At 37.5% G+C, this 17,772-nt stretch overlaps 1 protein-coding gene across 1 annotated transcript in view; it reads right to left on the bottom strand.

Moving 5' to 3' along the window:
* cacng3 (calcium voltage-gated channel auxiliary subunit gamma 3) overlaps positions 1-17,772 on the bottom strand; it is a 32,310-nt gene that overhangs the window by 12,830 nt on the left and 1,708 nt on the right. The window contains exon 2 of the mRNA XM_005809152.2: positions 1,176-1,259. Coding sequence (XP_005809209.1) covers positions 1,176-1,259 — 84 coding nt within the window. The remainder of the gene's footprint in view (positions 1-1,175; positions 1,260-17,772) is intronic.

The following is a 17,772-nucleotide window of genomic DNA, read 5'->3' as shown; positions in this document are numbered from 1 at the left end:
CTCAGGCTGAATCCCTTTTTTTCTTTTCTTTTGTTTGTGCTTTCTGCTATTTCATGATAGCTGTGAAACACATCACATGCTTACACATTACTACATAGATCCTGGTACTCCAATATAAAGACTGAGGCTCTATTTTAGTAAAGGTTGCACATCTCATTTGGTGTTTTAAAAATGGACATGGAGAATCTCTAGTAGATATTTAGGGGTTGAGTCTGGGGGAATGTTTGACTATTTCTTCTGTTAAATACCCAGATTTGTATAAATGTAAAGGTAAATGACTTGGCAAAGCATTTTATTTTACCTCAAAAAGCTTCAAACCTGTCATATTCTACTCTACAGGCATGAAAGAGTCGAGAAGCAGGAGGCAGATAAACTTTTACACCTGGTATAGACAAGATTCAAATCATTTAGTCCCTTTTCGTTCACTGTTCTCTTTTGCTCATCTCACTGGTTTAGTAGGAATTAGGGTGTGAAAAAAAACACAAAAGAAGGTTGAATTTGTGTTATAACTTCAAAATGATCACTCTGCTGACTGGTCCAAGGGTCTGTTTACTTTTAGAGTTGAAACGATTTTAATTTCAAATGTGCTAAAGAGTTAATGGTGGCATATACTGTAGTTTGTCAAGGTTCTCAAGGCCTTTGGAAGACAAACAGGCTCACAGATCATGAGGTGCTTTTCAACATAATAATCCATAAAAACCCAGGAATAAATAAAATAAATGACATGATTACATTATTTTTCCAGTTTTTGTTGGGGTTTCATATGTTAACATTAATTATTTCTGATGTAGGAATTCTCCTCTAAAAATGCATATTCGAATCAAACGTTGCTCGTTTCTAGAATTGTCAGCGTAAAATCTCACTACTTAAAACGTGTCTGCATCTCGTCTGCATGTCTTGAGTAGATGCGTGTTTTATTTTATGTCAAAAGGCAAACACTTGCACACAGTGGTCACCAGTGATCAGTGTCTTATTGATACACATACAGAATGCAGAGATAAATCCTTTTAGTAAGGCATGATATGAAAAACTGGTGCAAAATGGGTTATGTGGATTTCCTGTATCGTCATGGTTTGATCTAAATCCTTCTCAGCTTTTGTTTCACATCTGATAAAACAAGTACAAGAAAGTAATCGAGTTGCATTATTACGGTGAAGTCAGGAGTGGTTACTCACGTAGGAGGTATTCAGCAGCATCCGCCTCGTAGTCTGCATCCTCTGGAAAGTGATCAATCTTCTTACATACGCCTCTGAATGTTCCTGCAGAAAACAACACGAGTCAGTTCGGATTGACGTTTCTTCATAAAACAGCGACGGCTTCCTTGATTGCAAGCACAAGTACGAGATCAGCTTTGGCAAGTGTGTGATGTGGTATTTTTATTTATTTATTATTTTTTTTAGCTAATTGTGAAAGTAGATTGTTGATGAATCCTTTGTCAAATAAATGACATAAATAAAAATGAGCTAAATGCAGTCTGAGTGTGATTCCTCACCATCAGGTATCTACACATAAAAAACACATCTACTGGCTTTGTAGCAGCAACGCAAGAGTCTCAATCTGTACTTACAATTTGCTATGAGGTTCACTTTGCGTTACTGTGCATGGTCACATGGTTATGTCAGGCAAAACTGGTCAGACTATGAAATGAAGCAAACAACCTCTCACTTTATCCAGGCCAAGTTTCAAGCAGAAAAGGATACTCATTAATCTTTAAGCCCAAAAATAAAGTGTCCCTTTTGGGATGCGCAACATATCATCAACTTATCGCTTTTGTGATATTGCTTTATGTAATTTGCATATCCCAAATAATTGTTTGGACTACAAACAGTTAAATTGCCATCAATTTGGGCTCTCTATGCCTGTAATATTTGGTGCGACATAAAAATTTTAGAGAGTAAAGAGGAAGCAAAGTCATGAAGGGCTGGGTTATAAAAAACTATTCTAAGCTTTGGTAATGTCCAAGAGCTCTGTTCATTTTCAAGAAATGGTCGTCCACCTAAGCTGCCAGGTTGCAAAAGGGGAGGATTAATCAGAAAAACCAACAAACTTTTTTTGATCAGATGAGATCAAAATAAAACCTACAGACACAGCACACTGAGCACAGCCCTATGATGAAACATGGTGGTGGCCGGATCATGTTTTTCTCGAGTTATTAGAGGAGTGCAGGTAAATGTAAATGGGAAGATGGATGGAGCTAAATACAGGACAATACTGGAAGACAATTGAGAATCTTTGGGAAGACTTGAAAACTGGAAACACGTCACTTTCACTCTGACAGTTTTATCTTTCAGCAAATAAGAATAGGAAAAATAATGAAAGTCTTTCAGCTGTAATTGTAACTAAAAGTAGTTCTACTCTCTAAAGTATTACCTAAGAAGAGCTGAATAAAAATACATGCTACACTTTTCAGATTTTTAATGTAAGAAATGTTGAAAGCATGTCGCCTTCTTCTTCTTCTTCTGGGTTGCCACTCAATCAAACAAAATTCTGATCAAATACATTGACGTGTGTAGCACCTTTTACACTAGTTTAGTCAATTGTCACATATACTGTATGTTGGTGCTGGCATCACTTAAGAATTAGTTTAAATTTGGACTTCAACCTTACAAAACACATTCTGCTAGAGAGGAGCAGCTCATATATTTATGTGGTCTTATTTTATGGTTTGGTGAGGGTACAGCGTGCGTTGAGATGGAGCTAAAAATGATTAAAAACATGACCTGAAAGTCATCATCAGAAGAAAATTGTGAGGTCAGACAGAATTGTCATCTCTAATAAAAACTAGAGGAGGAAAAAGAAACACACAATAGGGGACAATCGAGGTAGAGAAACTGCAGATGACAGAAGACAAAGCTGGAGCAATCAGGCTGTTTACAGGAAACACTAATGAAAAGCCTCATGAGACCAAGAACACTGGCACACGCACACTCACGCCCACATGCCCCCCCACACACAAACACAAAGTTACCACATTAAGGACAAAAACATACAGTCACTTAACAGACGTCAAGAATGGAAAACCTAGCTCGTTAACATGATGCATGACCATCATCAATTACGCGTGTAAGTTAAAGTCTTCTGCGGCTACATTTCTCTCTCTCTGTGTGTGTGTGTGTTTGTTTGTGTCGTATTAAATCGGATGCAGTCTCCTGCGAGCACGCCATGTGTCGCGCGGAGTGACTCATCCTCATCCCCAACCCTTTGCACGCATCCACCAGTGTTCCTGGTGTGTGTGTGTGTGCCTCTGGAAGTGTGTTTGTATGTGCCATGCAGATGTGTAACTACCTCTGGCGTGCATCCTCCCACCCATCATTCAGCCCCATTCACACATGGTCAACACCACAGGGGCAATGAAAGAGAGTGGGATGGAGGAAGGATGAAGCCGACAGAGAGATGAAGAGAGAGAGAGAGAAAAGGAGAGAGAGATAGAAAGAGGAAGGGCTGGCAGATAGAGGCTAGATGGTAAAATGGCACAGGGGAATCAGAGAGAAAAGAGGGAATAGAGGCTGGCGATGAACAAATGAATGACTAAACCTAATGGCTTTTTTGCACTTGAAGAGGACCGAGTACCCACACTCAGAAAAAATATTCACAAATTGATTCATCCCAGCTCTCGCACTTAAGGATTAGAAAGTAACCTCCGACTCTTTTCAAAACTCGATTTGAAGAGAAATAACTTTTTTTTTTTACAGGAATCAAGGTCTGTTTAGGTAGACATTAATGGATGCGCCATTCACTCCAGCGTCTGAATACAAGCGTATGCGTAGTACCGCTCCTAATTCACAGCTCTTTCATCTTTTCATTAGCGTTTTTTTCCCTTCTCTTCTGTTTAAAGTGCAGCGACCCATGATCTCAGAGGAACGTTTAAAACGATATTCACATCTAGAGACTAAAGGTCTTGCTGTATACTCACACTCCAAATGAAGTGGTTGCCATGGCTACATATACTTAAAGCTGATTTCCACTCCCTCCTTCCCTCTTCTTTGCTCTCTGTTCTGTATGATGGTGATGTGGTACGAGGAGGAGATTTTCAGTTTCCAAAGTATACTAAAAAAAAACACCCCCACTGTTTTAGGGCAGACAGTGAGAGTGGTGATTTAGTCAAAACAGCAGAAAATAATTAGACTGATAAACAATGATCTATTTTAAAAAATGGAAATTGGTTTTAATAGAGAGTAAGTTCATCACTCGACAGTCAGCTAACTTTAACATAACTTCAGGGGGTTAATGATGAAAAAAATAAGGAAAGATTTGACCAGAAAAAAAAAAAAAAAGATTTCTGTGCAAAAGTTGGCATATTGAGAAATCCGGTAATTTGTAGACATTCTTACACCTATAGACTGAGGTCAGGTCACAGCAGTTGCAGGTCACGGAGGAAAACCCTGAAAAATCCAACTCCAAAAATGATTAGTATTAGTGTGCTGCTTGGCATTTTAACAAGATTGAGTTTTGAATTACAGAACATTCAGTCAGGGAATCAAAAACCAACAAATATGTAAATAAAACATGAAATTCAACATGTGATGCAGTAAATAAAAGACTGATTAAAAGTTCCTGGACACTGACAGTACCAACTAAAACGTGGCTCCACTTATTTTATAATAACTGTTATGAGCTCCTTCTGGTAGCTAATAGTGTATATAATATTTTCCAAGGGGAGATTTTGCTAGTGCACAAAAGATCAATTTATTTTAAGTAGTTTTGCACATTGTCAGCAATGTATGTGGAGGCTGAGAAAATCATAAAACTGTGGTGCATAGCAATATTGCAGACCATGCAACCACTAAAAAGGTGTGTGAATTTAAACTGACCTAAGAAGCACTTTTATCCTTCAGAATAAAGGTCTGCTCCTTTACCAGCAACTTTATTTTATCCGTCCATCCATCCATCCATCCATCCATTTTCTAACACCCTTGTCCCTAGTGGGGTCAGGAAGGCTGCTGGTGTCTATCTCCAGCTAACGTTCCGGGCGAGAGGCGGGGTCACCGTGGACAGGTCGCCAGTCTGTGGCAAACTTTATTTTACAAAATAAGAAATATGTTATTTTTAAAGAATAATGTCTGACATTACATTTTCAAGGATTTTCACAATAAAAGCACTGGACTTCTGCTCAGCTGAAAGAGTTAAGTGTATCGATGGTCCTCAAAGTTTGGATATTTTAATTCTGAATAGCTGGAGCTATTTGTCTAGCAGATGATTGCAAACGTTTTTCTTTGGTGGTGGTTGCAAGTTTACAATTAATCAATAATAAATTAAACGGGACTGGGGAGGAAAAAATGATTAATAGTGTCCCTCTGTTTGACCCTGGTGGATGATTTTTACTGTGTCGAACCAATTTTGCCAAAAGAATGTTACAGCAAAGAAGTGAAAAATATCCAGTGAATGTCAGTGCTCTGGAGAAAAATTGACATTTTAAGGTGAAAGAATGGCCAGACTGACTTTAGTTGCCTATTCAGAGCACACATCTGGGGTTTTGGGTTGGTAGTTAATAAATAATAACATAATGGAGTCAGTGGAGTATGGTTTACTACACCTGAGGTGAGCAACAATTTTAGAAGCTCCTAAAAGAACTGCTTCTTTACACATTAAATGACAAACTGCATTTCAAGTAACCACTTGGTTTAACCAGTATCATCTAATGTGCAGACAACAGCAGTTTCTCTAAATTGGAGAGCAAAACTCTAACTGAGAGTTGGAGTTGATTTAGGGTTGATTGAACACAAATGATCTGCACACTTAAATTCATTCTTTTATGTGAACATAATAGTGAACATAAATACTGTTTATCTATTATATGGATGAATGAATGTGTAATTGGCAGTAGCAGGGTGGAAGAACCCAACTATTCCCTCAGATGGTAAGATTAGTTTCATCTGAGTACAAAGCATCATCAGTCAGACCTGCCAGGTGTCAGGGAAATTTATTATTATTTATTACTCCTGCCTTTTAAAATAACAGATTTTCATCAAACGTTTTTGACACACTGGATACAGAACACCCTAACACAACTAAATATGGATGAAACACACACATGAACTGACTGGTCACTTCATTAAGTACACCTGTCCATCTGCGTGTAATCTGAAGAATTTTAGCAGCCACTAATTGGCAGCAAATCAGAGGATGCATTTAAGCAACTGGAAGTGTGAAAAACCAGTTGCTGTACCAAATATTCAGAATTCTGGCACCATCCCTTTCAGTTAAGAAACAGAAAGTGAAGCCACAATTCACCTAGGCTTACCAAAAAAAAAAAAAAACAGATTGGAGAAACTTTGCTTAGTACAAATTTTTAGCAGCAGCATTCATTTCATAGAATGCATCCATCTTGTCACATTGGGCCCTTTAGCATAAATTGAGCATCGTTTAACTGTGGCAGCCTTCCTGCTGACCACGTTTATTCCTTTTTCCTGCTCGTTTCTTTCAGCAGGATACCATGTCACAAAGCTCAAATCATCTGAAACTGATTTCTGTTCTTCAGTGAGAGTCGATGAATCTCAATCCAACAGCTAACTGCAGCTAATTGTAAGTCAACATCTACCAAGGCCTAAGGAAAATTATCAATATGTAATTAAAATAAAATTTGTCTCAGTATTAATCCATGGGGAAACCCCATGTGAGCATAAAACAGGACATCTGACACCACTGAGCACACTGCACTGTTCAGGTATCATTCAACCTTGATCAGTAATCCGGATCATTTAAGTAAGAGCGCTTTAGTGGGTGCTTATATATGAAGCCCATTTAAAGTTAACACCAACACTGTCATTTACAACCAGAACAACTTTAACTTCAACTTACCATTAAAAATGTCTTTATACATGTTTTTAAAAAAATGATAGAAATGTATATTGTATTGTCAGGTAAGTGCAAAACAAAGATAATATAACACAGAAAAATAATAATAATAATTTTAAAAAAACCGGTTCTCTGTCTTTTTAACCTGCAGTTAGCATCCTCCACAACCAATTGATTTTCAATTCATTGAAAGTTTATAAGTTTATCCAGCTCTGGCTTGGTGAAAGGTTGATTTGTTTTGTACTAAGTATGTTACATCCCTACAAAAACAGAATGTTAAAGACAGAAAAAGAAAGATAAAAACACCCAGCATTGCTGTCTGTCAAATCCCTTCCTCTCTTGTTGAGAAAGCAAGATCTGCGTAGGTACATATGAGTAACGTATTTGTCGGCTCCCTAATATGTTTTTGTTGAGCAATCTCCGAATGCTTTATCAGCAAGTGAGTCAACTGTTGTCACATAGATTTACGTCAAGTGTCATAACCTGTCAAATTCCTTTTGACCACTAAACAGTTCTGCATGCACACACAGATAGCAGGAGTGCCTAAAACCGGCAGATAAAACCGGATGAAATGTGTTGGGAAAGATTCAAGCGTTTTAACGTCTCTCATCTAATTTGTCCTACTTTTCTAAGACATTTATCAAGATCAAATCAGTTATTTGGAAGTCTGAAAAAACTGTGAGGCACTAAAATTGGCTTGTGAAAGTAAAACCTCTCAGTTCGGTCTCACTTAGTATGTGAGGTTAAGATATTAAAATCAGCATTCAACTTTACTCTGAAGGGCAATCTCCATTTTACTTTCAATAGATGAATAAAATCATTAAAACTGATGCACAAATTTGCCCTTTTCAGGACAGATGAGGGGACTACTTTATATTTTTTTGTCTTCCACATGTCATTACTTGCTCTGACTTTGCATTTTCTCCTCTTCAGGCTCATTTCCTGTGCTTTCTGCAGCCGTTTGCTACATGCACACGTACCAGTTTGTGAACTCGCACTCAAAGCTCTTAGGTCTCTCAAGTTGTCAAACCCAGTTGGCTAAGATTCCCTCCCTCGCTCCTCAAGAAGTTGTGCTAGACTATTTAAAACCAAATCCAAAAACCATTAAGGCTCTTCAAAGTTTTCTGGCTTTTCCTACACAAGTGACCCAGTTCTTTCTATTTCCATAGCCGTAAGTTCTGGCTCTCCCACTGATAGGCTAACTCTTTCTTCAGAGATCAGCTGGCTGGTATTGTGAAGCGCTCATAAAGTCATCCTCAGTTTGTTTTTAATGTGTCAATAAATTAAGCTAATGATAATAGGGCTTCTGTTTGTAAGGATACTGAGATCAAAAGTAATCTGTAAAGTTAAACTGTCTCCCTGAACAGCAGTCCTCCACAATAATTCACACAAAAACAGCCGGAGGGCCTAATGTTTGCTGGATGAGATGTTTACACTGACTAAATGTTTACTTAGGTTGTGGAAAAGTGAACTGGTTCTATGATGGAGATTTCTGCTGAGACTGACATAACTTTAGTCTCAGCCACATACATCCAGACGTGCTCACATCCATACACTGATATGCAGGTGGGTAAGCAACTTGAATTGTTTGGGAAATCGACATGTAACATGTAGAATCTAACCAATAGCTTCCTGTCGCACATCAGGAAAGGGGCTACATAAAGTAAGCAAAACATGCAAAGGCAATTTCCCACATTAGTTGAGATAAATTCACATTTTCCTCACTCCTCACTTGTTCATGTGTACTTTCATCTCTCTCTGCAACCTTTGGCATCTCTGATATCCAAAGTAATCTCCAAAAAATTATCCTATTGTACACAATTACATACCAAGATCACGATAACTTGATATGTTTTCTAAATTGACCACAGGTAGCAGTGGAAAAAACTACAAAGACCTCGAGCTGGGACTGTTGTCTACAATTGAGCTAGATAAAATTACTCCTCAGAGTAGTAGACTGATGTTATCCAGTGACAGTCTTCATGTTTTATATGTTCTCTGAGTTCAACCTACGTAGATCAAGAACACTTGTTACTAGAAAAATCTCTGCAGAATGTCATAACTAAGAAGGTAATTCAGCAATTTCAGTTACATCTAAAACATACAAGACACCAGGACCTGATGACCGGATTTGGACACCATTGTTGTCGACAATACAGGGTGGGCAATAGGTTGCCATACATAGAAAAAAATTTACATTTTATATTGGACAACGGTTTTTATTTTTGTGGGACTCTGTGTAGTCGCTGCATGTCTTGGACCACTTCGTGGCTGATCTGCAACATTTCCAGTTTTCTGAAACTTGCAAATACGTTTTACCACAGTGTCACTTGTGACGCTCGTTCCATGTTTTCTGTTAAAGTTTTGTGCAACCATGTGACAGCTTCCCAATCCAGTCATCAGTATAATTTCAATTCCTTGCTCTTTTGTCAAACGCATCTTCTTGGGAATCTGAAATACAAAAGAAATATACATTTTACATTCTCCTATGTATGGAAACTTATGGCCCACCCTGTGTATAAAGGATAAAGTCCACTCATCAAAATGATAGTAGCCTCCAAACAGCACTATAAAGTTTCCACTTTACAAAAAACGATAAATTTTCACCAAAGTACATCTGTCAGATGTGTCACAAACATAAATTCAAGCATACTCAGTAGCAGGCATAAAAAGGCAGATTTGTTTAGTCTCCAACGTTCACTGTATTTAGTAATAAATAATAATAGTTGTCTGCGACAGACTGGCGACCTGTCCAGGGTGAACCCTGCCTCTCGTCCGATACGTTAGCTGGAGATGGAGACCAGCAACCCCTCCCGGCCCCACTAAGGACAAGGGTGTTAGAAAATGGATGGATGGATTGTAATAATAGTTATTTTCAGTCATTTATTAGTGTTTACTAATAAATAGGCCAGCTATTATAGTGCAGAACATTAAAGTTGCTCCTAAAGACCTTCTCTTAATATGTTGCTGTTAATATGTTGCTCAAGAATGTTGCAGTAATGTTCTTAAAATGTCCATTTAACAAACATAAACAAGGACGCAGCTGTTGACATAAAATACAGACAAATTCATTTTATTTTAAACTTTAAGAACTTTTATATATATCTTTTGTAGAGGCTAAGCATTTTTTACATTTATTTTACCAGCTATGACTCTAAGTCTTTTTGTGATGTAACAAACACCCGAAATAACTCATAAAATAGTGCCTTGAAACAAGGTTAAAAAGGAGACAAACAAAAACAGCACTGTTAGCCGAGATACCCCCATGACCAACTAGCCAAGAGGTGCCAGATGTTTGTCCTTGATCTATCTCGCTCTCACAAACAAGCAGCGTGTGTGCAGAATAGTCAAACTGTTGGGATGGCCACTGACTAAAACGCCACAAGTCACCATTTGAGTTGCCTTACAGGGCAGTGTAAGCTTATCTACAAATCCATACAGCCATCACTGAAATATCTGAAAATGTTAAAAGGCTGTTCTGGTTTCAGGTTTCTTCAATACATTAAATGGAGAATAAAAGATGGCAAAAAAAAAAAAAAAAATCAATGGAGCAATTGTGCATACAGTCAGATTGTGCTGGTCAGTGAAGTGGTCAGAAATACAATAAGAGCTGGTGCTTTTTTAAACTCATACAGCTGCTTGTTTGAAATCCTTTAAAGGCTTCTGACATCTGATGGGAAACTGTTCAATCCATCACCTGGAAACCCAAAGGCTGGAAAAACTGCAAACCCACAAATACATTTCCATCTGGCCTTCATGCAACAATTTCAAAAATAAAGCTACCGTTTATTGAAAGACATAAAAGGCCCTCCACACTCTGAAACACGGTGGTGGCAGCATCATTCTTTAGGTATGAATGCCACACCCATTTGGATTTTAATTTTTTAACATGTTAAAACCTTTATGCTTTTCACTCCATAGCACAACTTTTCACTAGTTTCTTTTATGTCTATGACATAAAATTGTAATTAGATGCATTCTGGTTTCCAATAGTTGTGTTGGAAATTGATAAACAGTTCAATGGGTGTAAATGCTTCTGTTTACTCTTGGTTTCTGCAAAGCAAATTCAGATTTAAAAGCCTCAAAATTGACAAACTTATACAACTTCTTATATGTGTGGAAGTCTGCAACCCTAAACAGAATACGTTCTTATTGAGAGATCTTCAATATACAAATGGCGATTGCTGTTTTTTTTGTGTGAAGTGGACAACCTTCCCCACTCAGGCTGCCCTCAATCGGTTGACTTGTTTTACAAAAGCTGGAAGCGTGTTGCCACATGCACTCAACATTTAAATGGCTTTACGAGCCAGATAAGAGAAGAGATGAGAAGGGAGTGAGCCAGCGACAGGAAAAGAAAGTCGAAAAGCAGAGCAAATTGGACCGCTTGTTTCCTCAGAGTGCCTCTGACAGCTCAGTCTGGGTGACTGTGCCACTTTCTCTCTGCTCCTCTACCTCTCTCGCTCTCCCTGATTACCTCTTTGCGGGTGAAGGAGGACGGGGGAGCGGGACGGAGGGGGGAGGAGGGACTAGTTTCCACGGTGATGCCTGATGAAAGAGAAGAAGGAAGGTTCTGCTCAGCTGCGCACCTCTTCCTTTTCTCTCTCCTTTCCCCCTTTTTCATTCTCAAACAGCAGGTCCTCCTTCTCTTCGGCTTCCTCAAAAACCTCTCTCTGTTCGTGTTTCAGTTCTTCTCATTAGCTCTTCTCCTAACATTTAGAAAACATCCTCTCATTCCATTCAAGTCCCCTGCCTCATCTCTTCTGAGTTGCTATCAGATTAATAAATGCTTGTTCCAGTTAAGAAAACTGGAGACCAGCGTACATTACGCTGTTGTACAATGTCACATTTCCAAACGGTGGGAATGAGCCCACATTCTTTAGGGAGTCCAGAGTTGGGAAGCTGTCCGCTGTTTCATCCAGCAGCCGGGGGCACTGTCATGAGGCACACTGACTAAAATGCTAATCGAGAATTAGAATGCTATTAAACCAAACCACGGTGCCACAAAGACAAAAAATATCCCGAGGCTGAGTAGATGAAGTCCCTCTGCACTGGTGTATTTTGTTCACCAGTGCTTGACCTTCACTGTGCTGAATGATTAATGTTCATAGTGTAGCACTGAATCATAGTTTTCAGTTAATTCCTTTAAATCATAATTTGCGCTGACATTTTTCAATGTATTTAAAGTTTAAATCAGTATTCAAATATCCCAGCCTGACCTGATAATAACATTATTTAATCTCATGCAACGTATGCTCTGTCTGCACTGATGAAGATTCACCTCGGCATTGTATGGTGTTGGAAATTAAAATGGCCCTACTCTCTGATCAAATTGGCAATTAATTATATGACCTCTTGAATGCACACACAAATATGAAATTTCTTTGGCAGACACTCAGTTGATTAAAAAAACAAAACAATGCAAAATAATGTATTTCCCAGCTACATTCATGGAAATAGCAGCACACCCTGAAACTGACACAGTTGACCACTTTGAATTTCACAACTTTGATCCCAATATGTAAACACTTTTCAATATGGGAGAACATCAGAAGCAACGTAAGTACTTAAAAGACATCACAGATCCTTATATTACAATAAATCTGGATCAATTTCTTGATTTTAAATCCAGATCATATTTTTTTCAGCAACATTACAACATTGCAATATTAGAAACTTGACTTGAATTGACCAAAACTATTAAAAAGACAGTGCTACCATGGTTAGAATTAATATAGGCATTTATTTTCAGTCCCTTCTCTTCTTTAGTCCGTTTAAATGTGGTGTTCCCCATAGGTCGCTCTCAAGCCCTCTGTAATTGACTCCACATTCAGTTGAAACAATATATTTTACAAACTTTTGCAGTTTTACATTCATTAGGACAATACAATTTTATGTATGTTTATAAGATGATAAAAGAGTAATGCATTTATTTTTACTTTCTTTGTTATGTATGTTGGTGGCAGCCTGACGAAGCAGTGTTTTTGAGCTGCTGTCTTGAGATGCATCCAATCATTTGCCTCAGATTAAAATGTTGTTAGTTACTCAGAGGCTTACATCTCTCAGGAATCTCAGTGCTTATTGACACCTGACTTTGAAGGTAGAGGGAAAAAAAATACTCTCTTAGTATTCTGGCAGTTTGCTAGTGCAAATACGTCTTGGTAATATTAACCGACCTAAAACGAGAAGTGTTTGCTCTATTTTATAGTCGGACAATAAGAAAAAAAAAGTTCTTTTTTTTCCTTTTTACTATAAATGTAAAAATCTAGTTTCAACTATGCATTTATGTTTTCTTTTCCATCTTCCTTTCAGTCATGATCATGAGTCTGGTCACCATTTAAACTTTTTGTTTTTTATTGTTCCTAAAACTACCTGGATTATACTTGTTTCTTCACTTTGACTCTTCAGCTGTTTCCACATCTCCCTCCACCTCCTACCCAGCAAATGATGAATATTCGCCAGACTATCCCTGCAGCACCACATGAAGCTTAAAGAGCTATTATCTATCTCCCACTAAACCATCCTTGCACCTCTTCTATCTTCATGCCAGTGCTCCTTGCTGTCAGGTGACACTGAAACACTCCATTTCTTTAATCGCCTGTTTCTTTATGCTGTTTTTCTTTTCATGGTGATGCCGTTCATTGGATCCATTTCTGTGCTTTTAGTGCTCTTCTTAATCTCTATCACAAGAAAACGTTAGGTTAGGAACAGTGTGGCCCCTGGAGATTTACTAGAAACTGAGGGCATGCATATCTCATCCATCACTTATTTTCACCCACTTCCCTTCTCCACCCCTTTCTCCCTGCTTCATTCATGAACATTCCAGTTTCTCTTCATTCATGTTTCCCCCCCCCCCTCCCAATGATGTCTCCCTTGCCCTTGTTTTTTTCACAACACCTCAGCACACCTGCAGAGACAACCATTTACTGCTGCAAGAGATTTCAAAATGACCACATGCTGTTACCTGGCAAAGTAGCTGCACACATTTACAACCATTAAACACAACAAATCCAGATAAATAATGTCTGCAAGTTTAAGTGATTATCTAAACATACTTGTTATTTGTGGGTATAAAAATACCTCTAACAGCCTTTTTTCGGGTGTTTTTAAAGAAATACGTCTTTGCAGATTTAGCAAATGCTTATTATATAAAGCTGCTAAGCCAAAAAAAAAGAAGTTGCCACCTGGCTTTAACTGAGCGAATAGCAAACAGATATGAGGAATAATTACTGCATATCTAATTATCTGTCAGTTGTAAATAAATTATGTGACCTCAACTGATGCAATGAGTAGCTTCTCATCTCTTAAACCACCAAGTCAAAAGACACATCCATGGTTGTGGAAAAGATGTTAGTCTATTTAAGAAGAGTCAAATCATTGGCACCAGGCAAAGGAAACATCTAAGCAGATTGTCCAACACAATATTAAAAACAGGAAGGAAAGACGGAAACCATCGTCTTCTAAGAAATGCAGGTGAAAAAAAAATTATGAATGTTTGGGAGTGAATAGCTGTTCAGCCATAAGAGAACCACAAATCAGGCAGGGAAACCAGATAAAAAGCCTAAATTTGCAAAGATTAAACTCTTATTTTTTCCCACTTTGTTTAATTTGTTAATCCTAAAAACAAAAACAAACAAAACAAAACAGAAAGCGTAGAAAAGACCCAGTGATGATCCAGTGTCAAATTTCTGGTTAGTGAAAATGTTGTGTTTTTAAGACTTTATATTGCAAATCAAATTCAACATCACAGAACACAATCTTTTAAGATGTAAGGTAAATAGAGTTAAATTTATGTATATTTATATATTGAAAAAAAAATAGATGTGTGAACACTATGGGAAAAAAAGCCTAAAAATATAACAGGGCATGGTCAATGTTCTGCAGCTAGTTGTGTAAACGTGAGCAAATGTACATCCACATGTCTCTCTGCATTTCTCACTGGTGCGTCTGTGCATGTGTGTGCATGACATTGTGCTGACATTGAATTAACTTTCCGCACAGCTCTAACTCAGCTATGCTTATATAGTGGCTTGGGGATATCCCAAATTTTCTCAATTTATTCATGCAGATACAAGGATGTGCATTTGAATTTATGCATGTGTGTGTATAGGTGTGTGTCAGTGTGAATGTAAATGAGTGTGCTCCTTTAAAGCTCTGTACCTGCACCATCTGGCCATATAATAGCCTTCTTTGCCCCCCAGAATGAGGCAGTTATGCTTGGCAGTGACTTTCACGCTGATCCATGCATGCACGTATTAATAAGAATGGGATGGCACTGGAGATGCATGCCAAATATTAAAATATTAAAATCAAACATTTTGCAGAAGAGCAGCAGGACTGAAAAATGTAATCATTTTAGTTGTGAGTCTCAAAAAGTGATAAATTACTGCATCTGTCCTTAAAGGTAGTTTATTAAAGTTCCATTTGTTTGCTCTAAAATGTAAACCAATCACTTCATCTTTTGCTCTTATTTTAATTCAGTTCAGTTTATTTAAATGGCATGCTAAGATCTAAATGTTAGTTGGTGTTAATGACATTCTAAAGTTGAACTAAACTAGAGCAGAGCAAATTTAAAAATGAAACTCGTGTCAGATGTGTAAAATAAAAAAAGAAAAAATTAAAATTCCCATCACCTGAAAGAAAGTCACGTGTCTCCAAGAAGAACGTAAAAACAAAAATGCAGTCAACGTCTACCACTGATTACCACCAATATTGTAACTAAATCAGAAATGAAAATGTGTGTTTCTCTGCTGGTTAAAGACTTATACAATTCCTGGTTTGCACACAACACAGAAGCAAAATACCAAGTAGCTGTGAAGTTAAGGAGATTTCTTTTTCGCAAACTTCTAACATCGCACCCTGTCCACTATTGCTTTTGGTAAGTGGTGCTGTTAATGGAAAAAGTATAATTTAGGCAGTTTGAAAATGCAATACATCAGCATAAAGACAAAAAAGGTTAAAGTAAAAAAAAAAAAACAACAAAAAACTGTTACACAACCCAGAAATTCTTTTGCACTTTGTTCCTGAGATTTTCTTTTGATTTAAGGTGGTTTTGATCATTATGTCTGTAGGGTTTCTAAAAGTTTTTTGACTCAGAAGGCAAAAGTTTTTTTTATGGACTTTGGATGTCTTTTTACTCTCATGTATTGAAAGAAAAGTGTATCTATCCTAGATCAAAGGTATATAAACACCACGGGTTTAAAAATTAGAAAAAAAGTCAGAGTCAAGAGATGCAACCAACAAGAAAACACCACTTCATTATAAATTATGCAAAGCAACGATGCAATCAGGATGGCTCTGGACATATACATTCTTTCATACCGCCCCACAATGAGCTGGACAATGTTACTGAAGTCAGATTTTCTGACTGAAGTCAGGTGCAGATTTTCCTTCCTGCACCTGTTAGTCTTTCTACAGCTTCAAGCCATCAACTAGGTTTATCTTATTCTGATTGTATGAGATGTACCAACACAAAACATAGCATAGTTGTGAAGTAAAAGAACAATTACACAAAGCCTTTAAAATAATTTTTCAGATAAAAATGTAAAATGTGTCATCGGCACATTTTGGTCTGGACTGACTTGGCCGATATGCTTAGATTTAAACCAGAACCATTCTGCTAAAGAAAAGTAGAACCCAACATAATACTGCCAACACCATGTTTACATTTTGCAAATAGATCAAAAAACTTTTATTTTGGTCTAATTTCACCAGAGTTACTTTTCCATATGGTTAGATTGTTCCCTTCATGTTCTTCTCCAAACCTTTTTACAAATATAACATGACTAATAATTGTCCTATCAACAGAATCTCACAAAAACAAAGACATGTATAGATTTTAGAAAACGGTCACGTCCATCAATTTAACAGAAAAACAGCAGAGCATGTCCACGTTTTGAAACAACTCTCATTTTTGTCTCTATTACAAGATTCAGCTGTCTTTCATTACGAAACAAAAAAATTGCCAGCAAGGTCATTGGCATCAAGCAGCCAGATTTGTCTCAAGTCACTTGTGACATTGTCCGCTGTCCTGAGCAACCACTGAACAGAGAAATTTGAGCTCCGACCCTCTGACAGAAGATTTAAACTGCCAAAGGCAAGAGCTAAGCGGATTAAAAACTCCCTAAAGCTATCATTTAGTTACACAATAAAACTGACTTGTTTTCAAATATAACATTGAAGCTTGATGTACGAAGACAATTTGTGACGTTATTTCAGTTTGTGACGTTACTGTGATTTAGTGTTTTTACTGGTGAGGCTGTGAATGTGAATTTTGTTCATTTCCCTGCTCATAGCTCATTCCAACTGAGCTATGATTCTCTGCAGCTCCTCCAGTTACAACAGGCCTCTTGGCTGCTTCTCTGGTCATCGCTCCCCTGCACAACTATGTCTTAATAGGTTTACAGTCATGTTTCCATTATCAGATGACAAATTCAACAGTGCTATAGGATATTTAAAGGTTGGGAAATTGTTTTATAACCTAATAATGCTTTACCAGTTTCTCTGGTCTATCTGCTGTTTCTTGATTTTCATAACGTTGTTTGTTCACTGACATTAAAGTAAATTAGCTGTCCTTACCCAGTAACAATTTCATGTAGGAGCATCTAGATAATATCTATAGACAGCTATGCTACCATGTGCATTTATTTGGAATAAAAGTGAAAGTTTCTTTGTTGTCTAAATCAGGTTTTTAGACTTTTATAAGCCATTTTAGAAGGTATGGATAGTGATATAGTGGCATAAACTGAAATTAAACTCAGGATTTCTGTTCTACAAGCATTCACTGTTCACCTGTTGAGCTACACAAGAGAGTCCAATAGTTTTACTGCCCATCCTGTGGAGCGCCTTTTTAAGCAATTAAAAATGTAACTTTATTCTTAATATGCGTTGGAGACATCCTGTCAGTGCTATGAGGGTGATATAAAAGGCACAGATCTGTTGTCAATATATGACAGCGAAGTGGTTCTGATTGAAAATCAC

Source organism: Xiphophorus maculatus, chromosome 16 (assembly GCF_002775205.1).
Source record: "Xiphophorus maculatus strain JP 163 A chromosome 16, X_maculatus-5.0-male, whole genome shotgun sequence".
Lineage (NCBI taxonomy): Eukaryota > Metazoa > Chordata > Actinopteri > Cyprinodontiformes > Poeciliidae > Xiphophorus > Xiphophorus maculatus.
The sequence above is the reverse complement of the archived record's forward strand: the minus strand, read 5'-3'. Positions and strand labels throughout refer to the sequence as shown.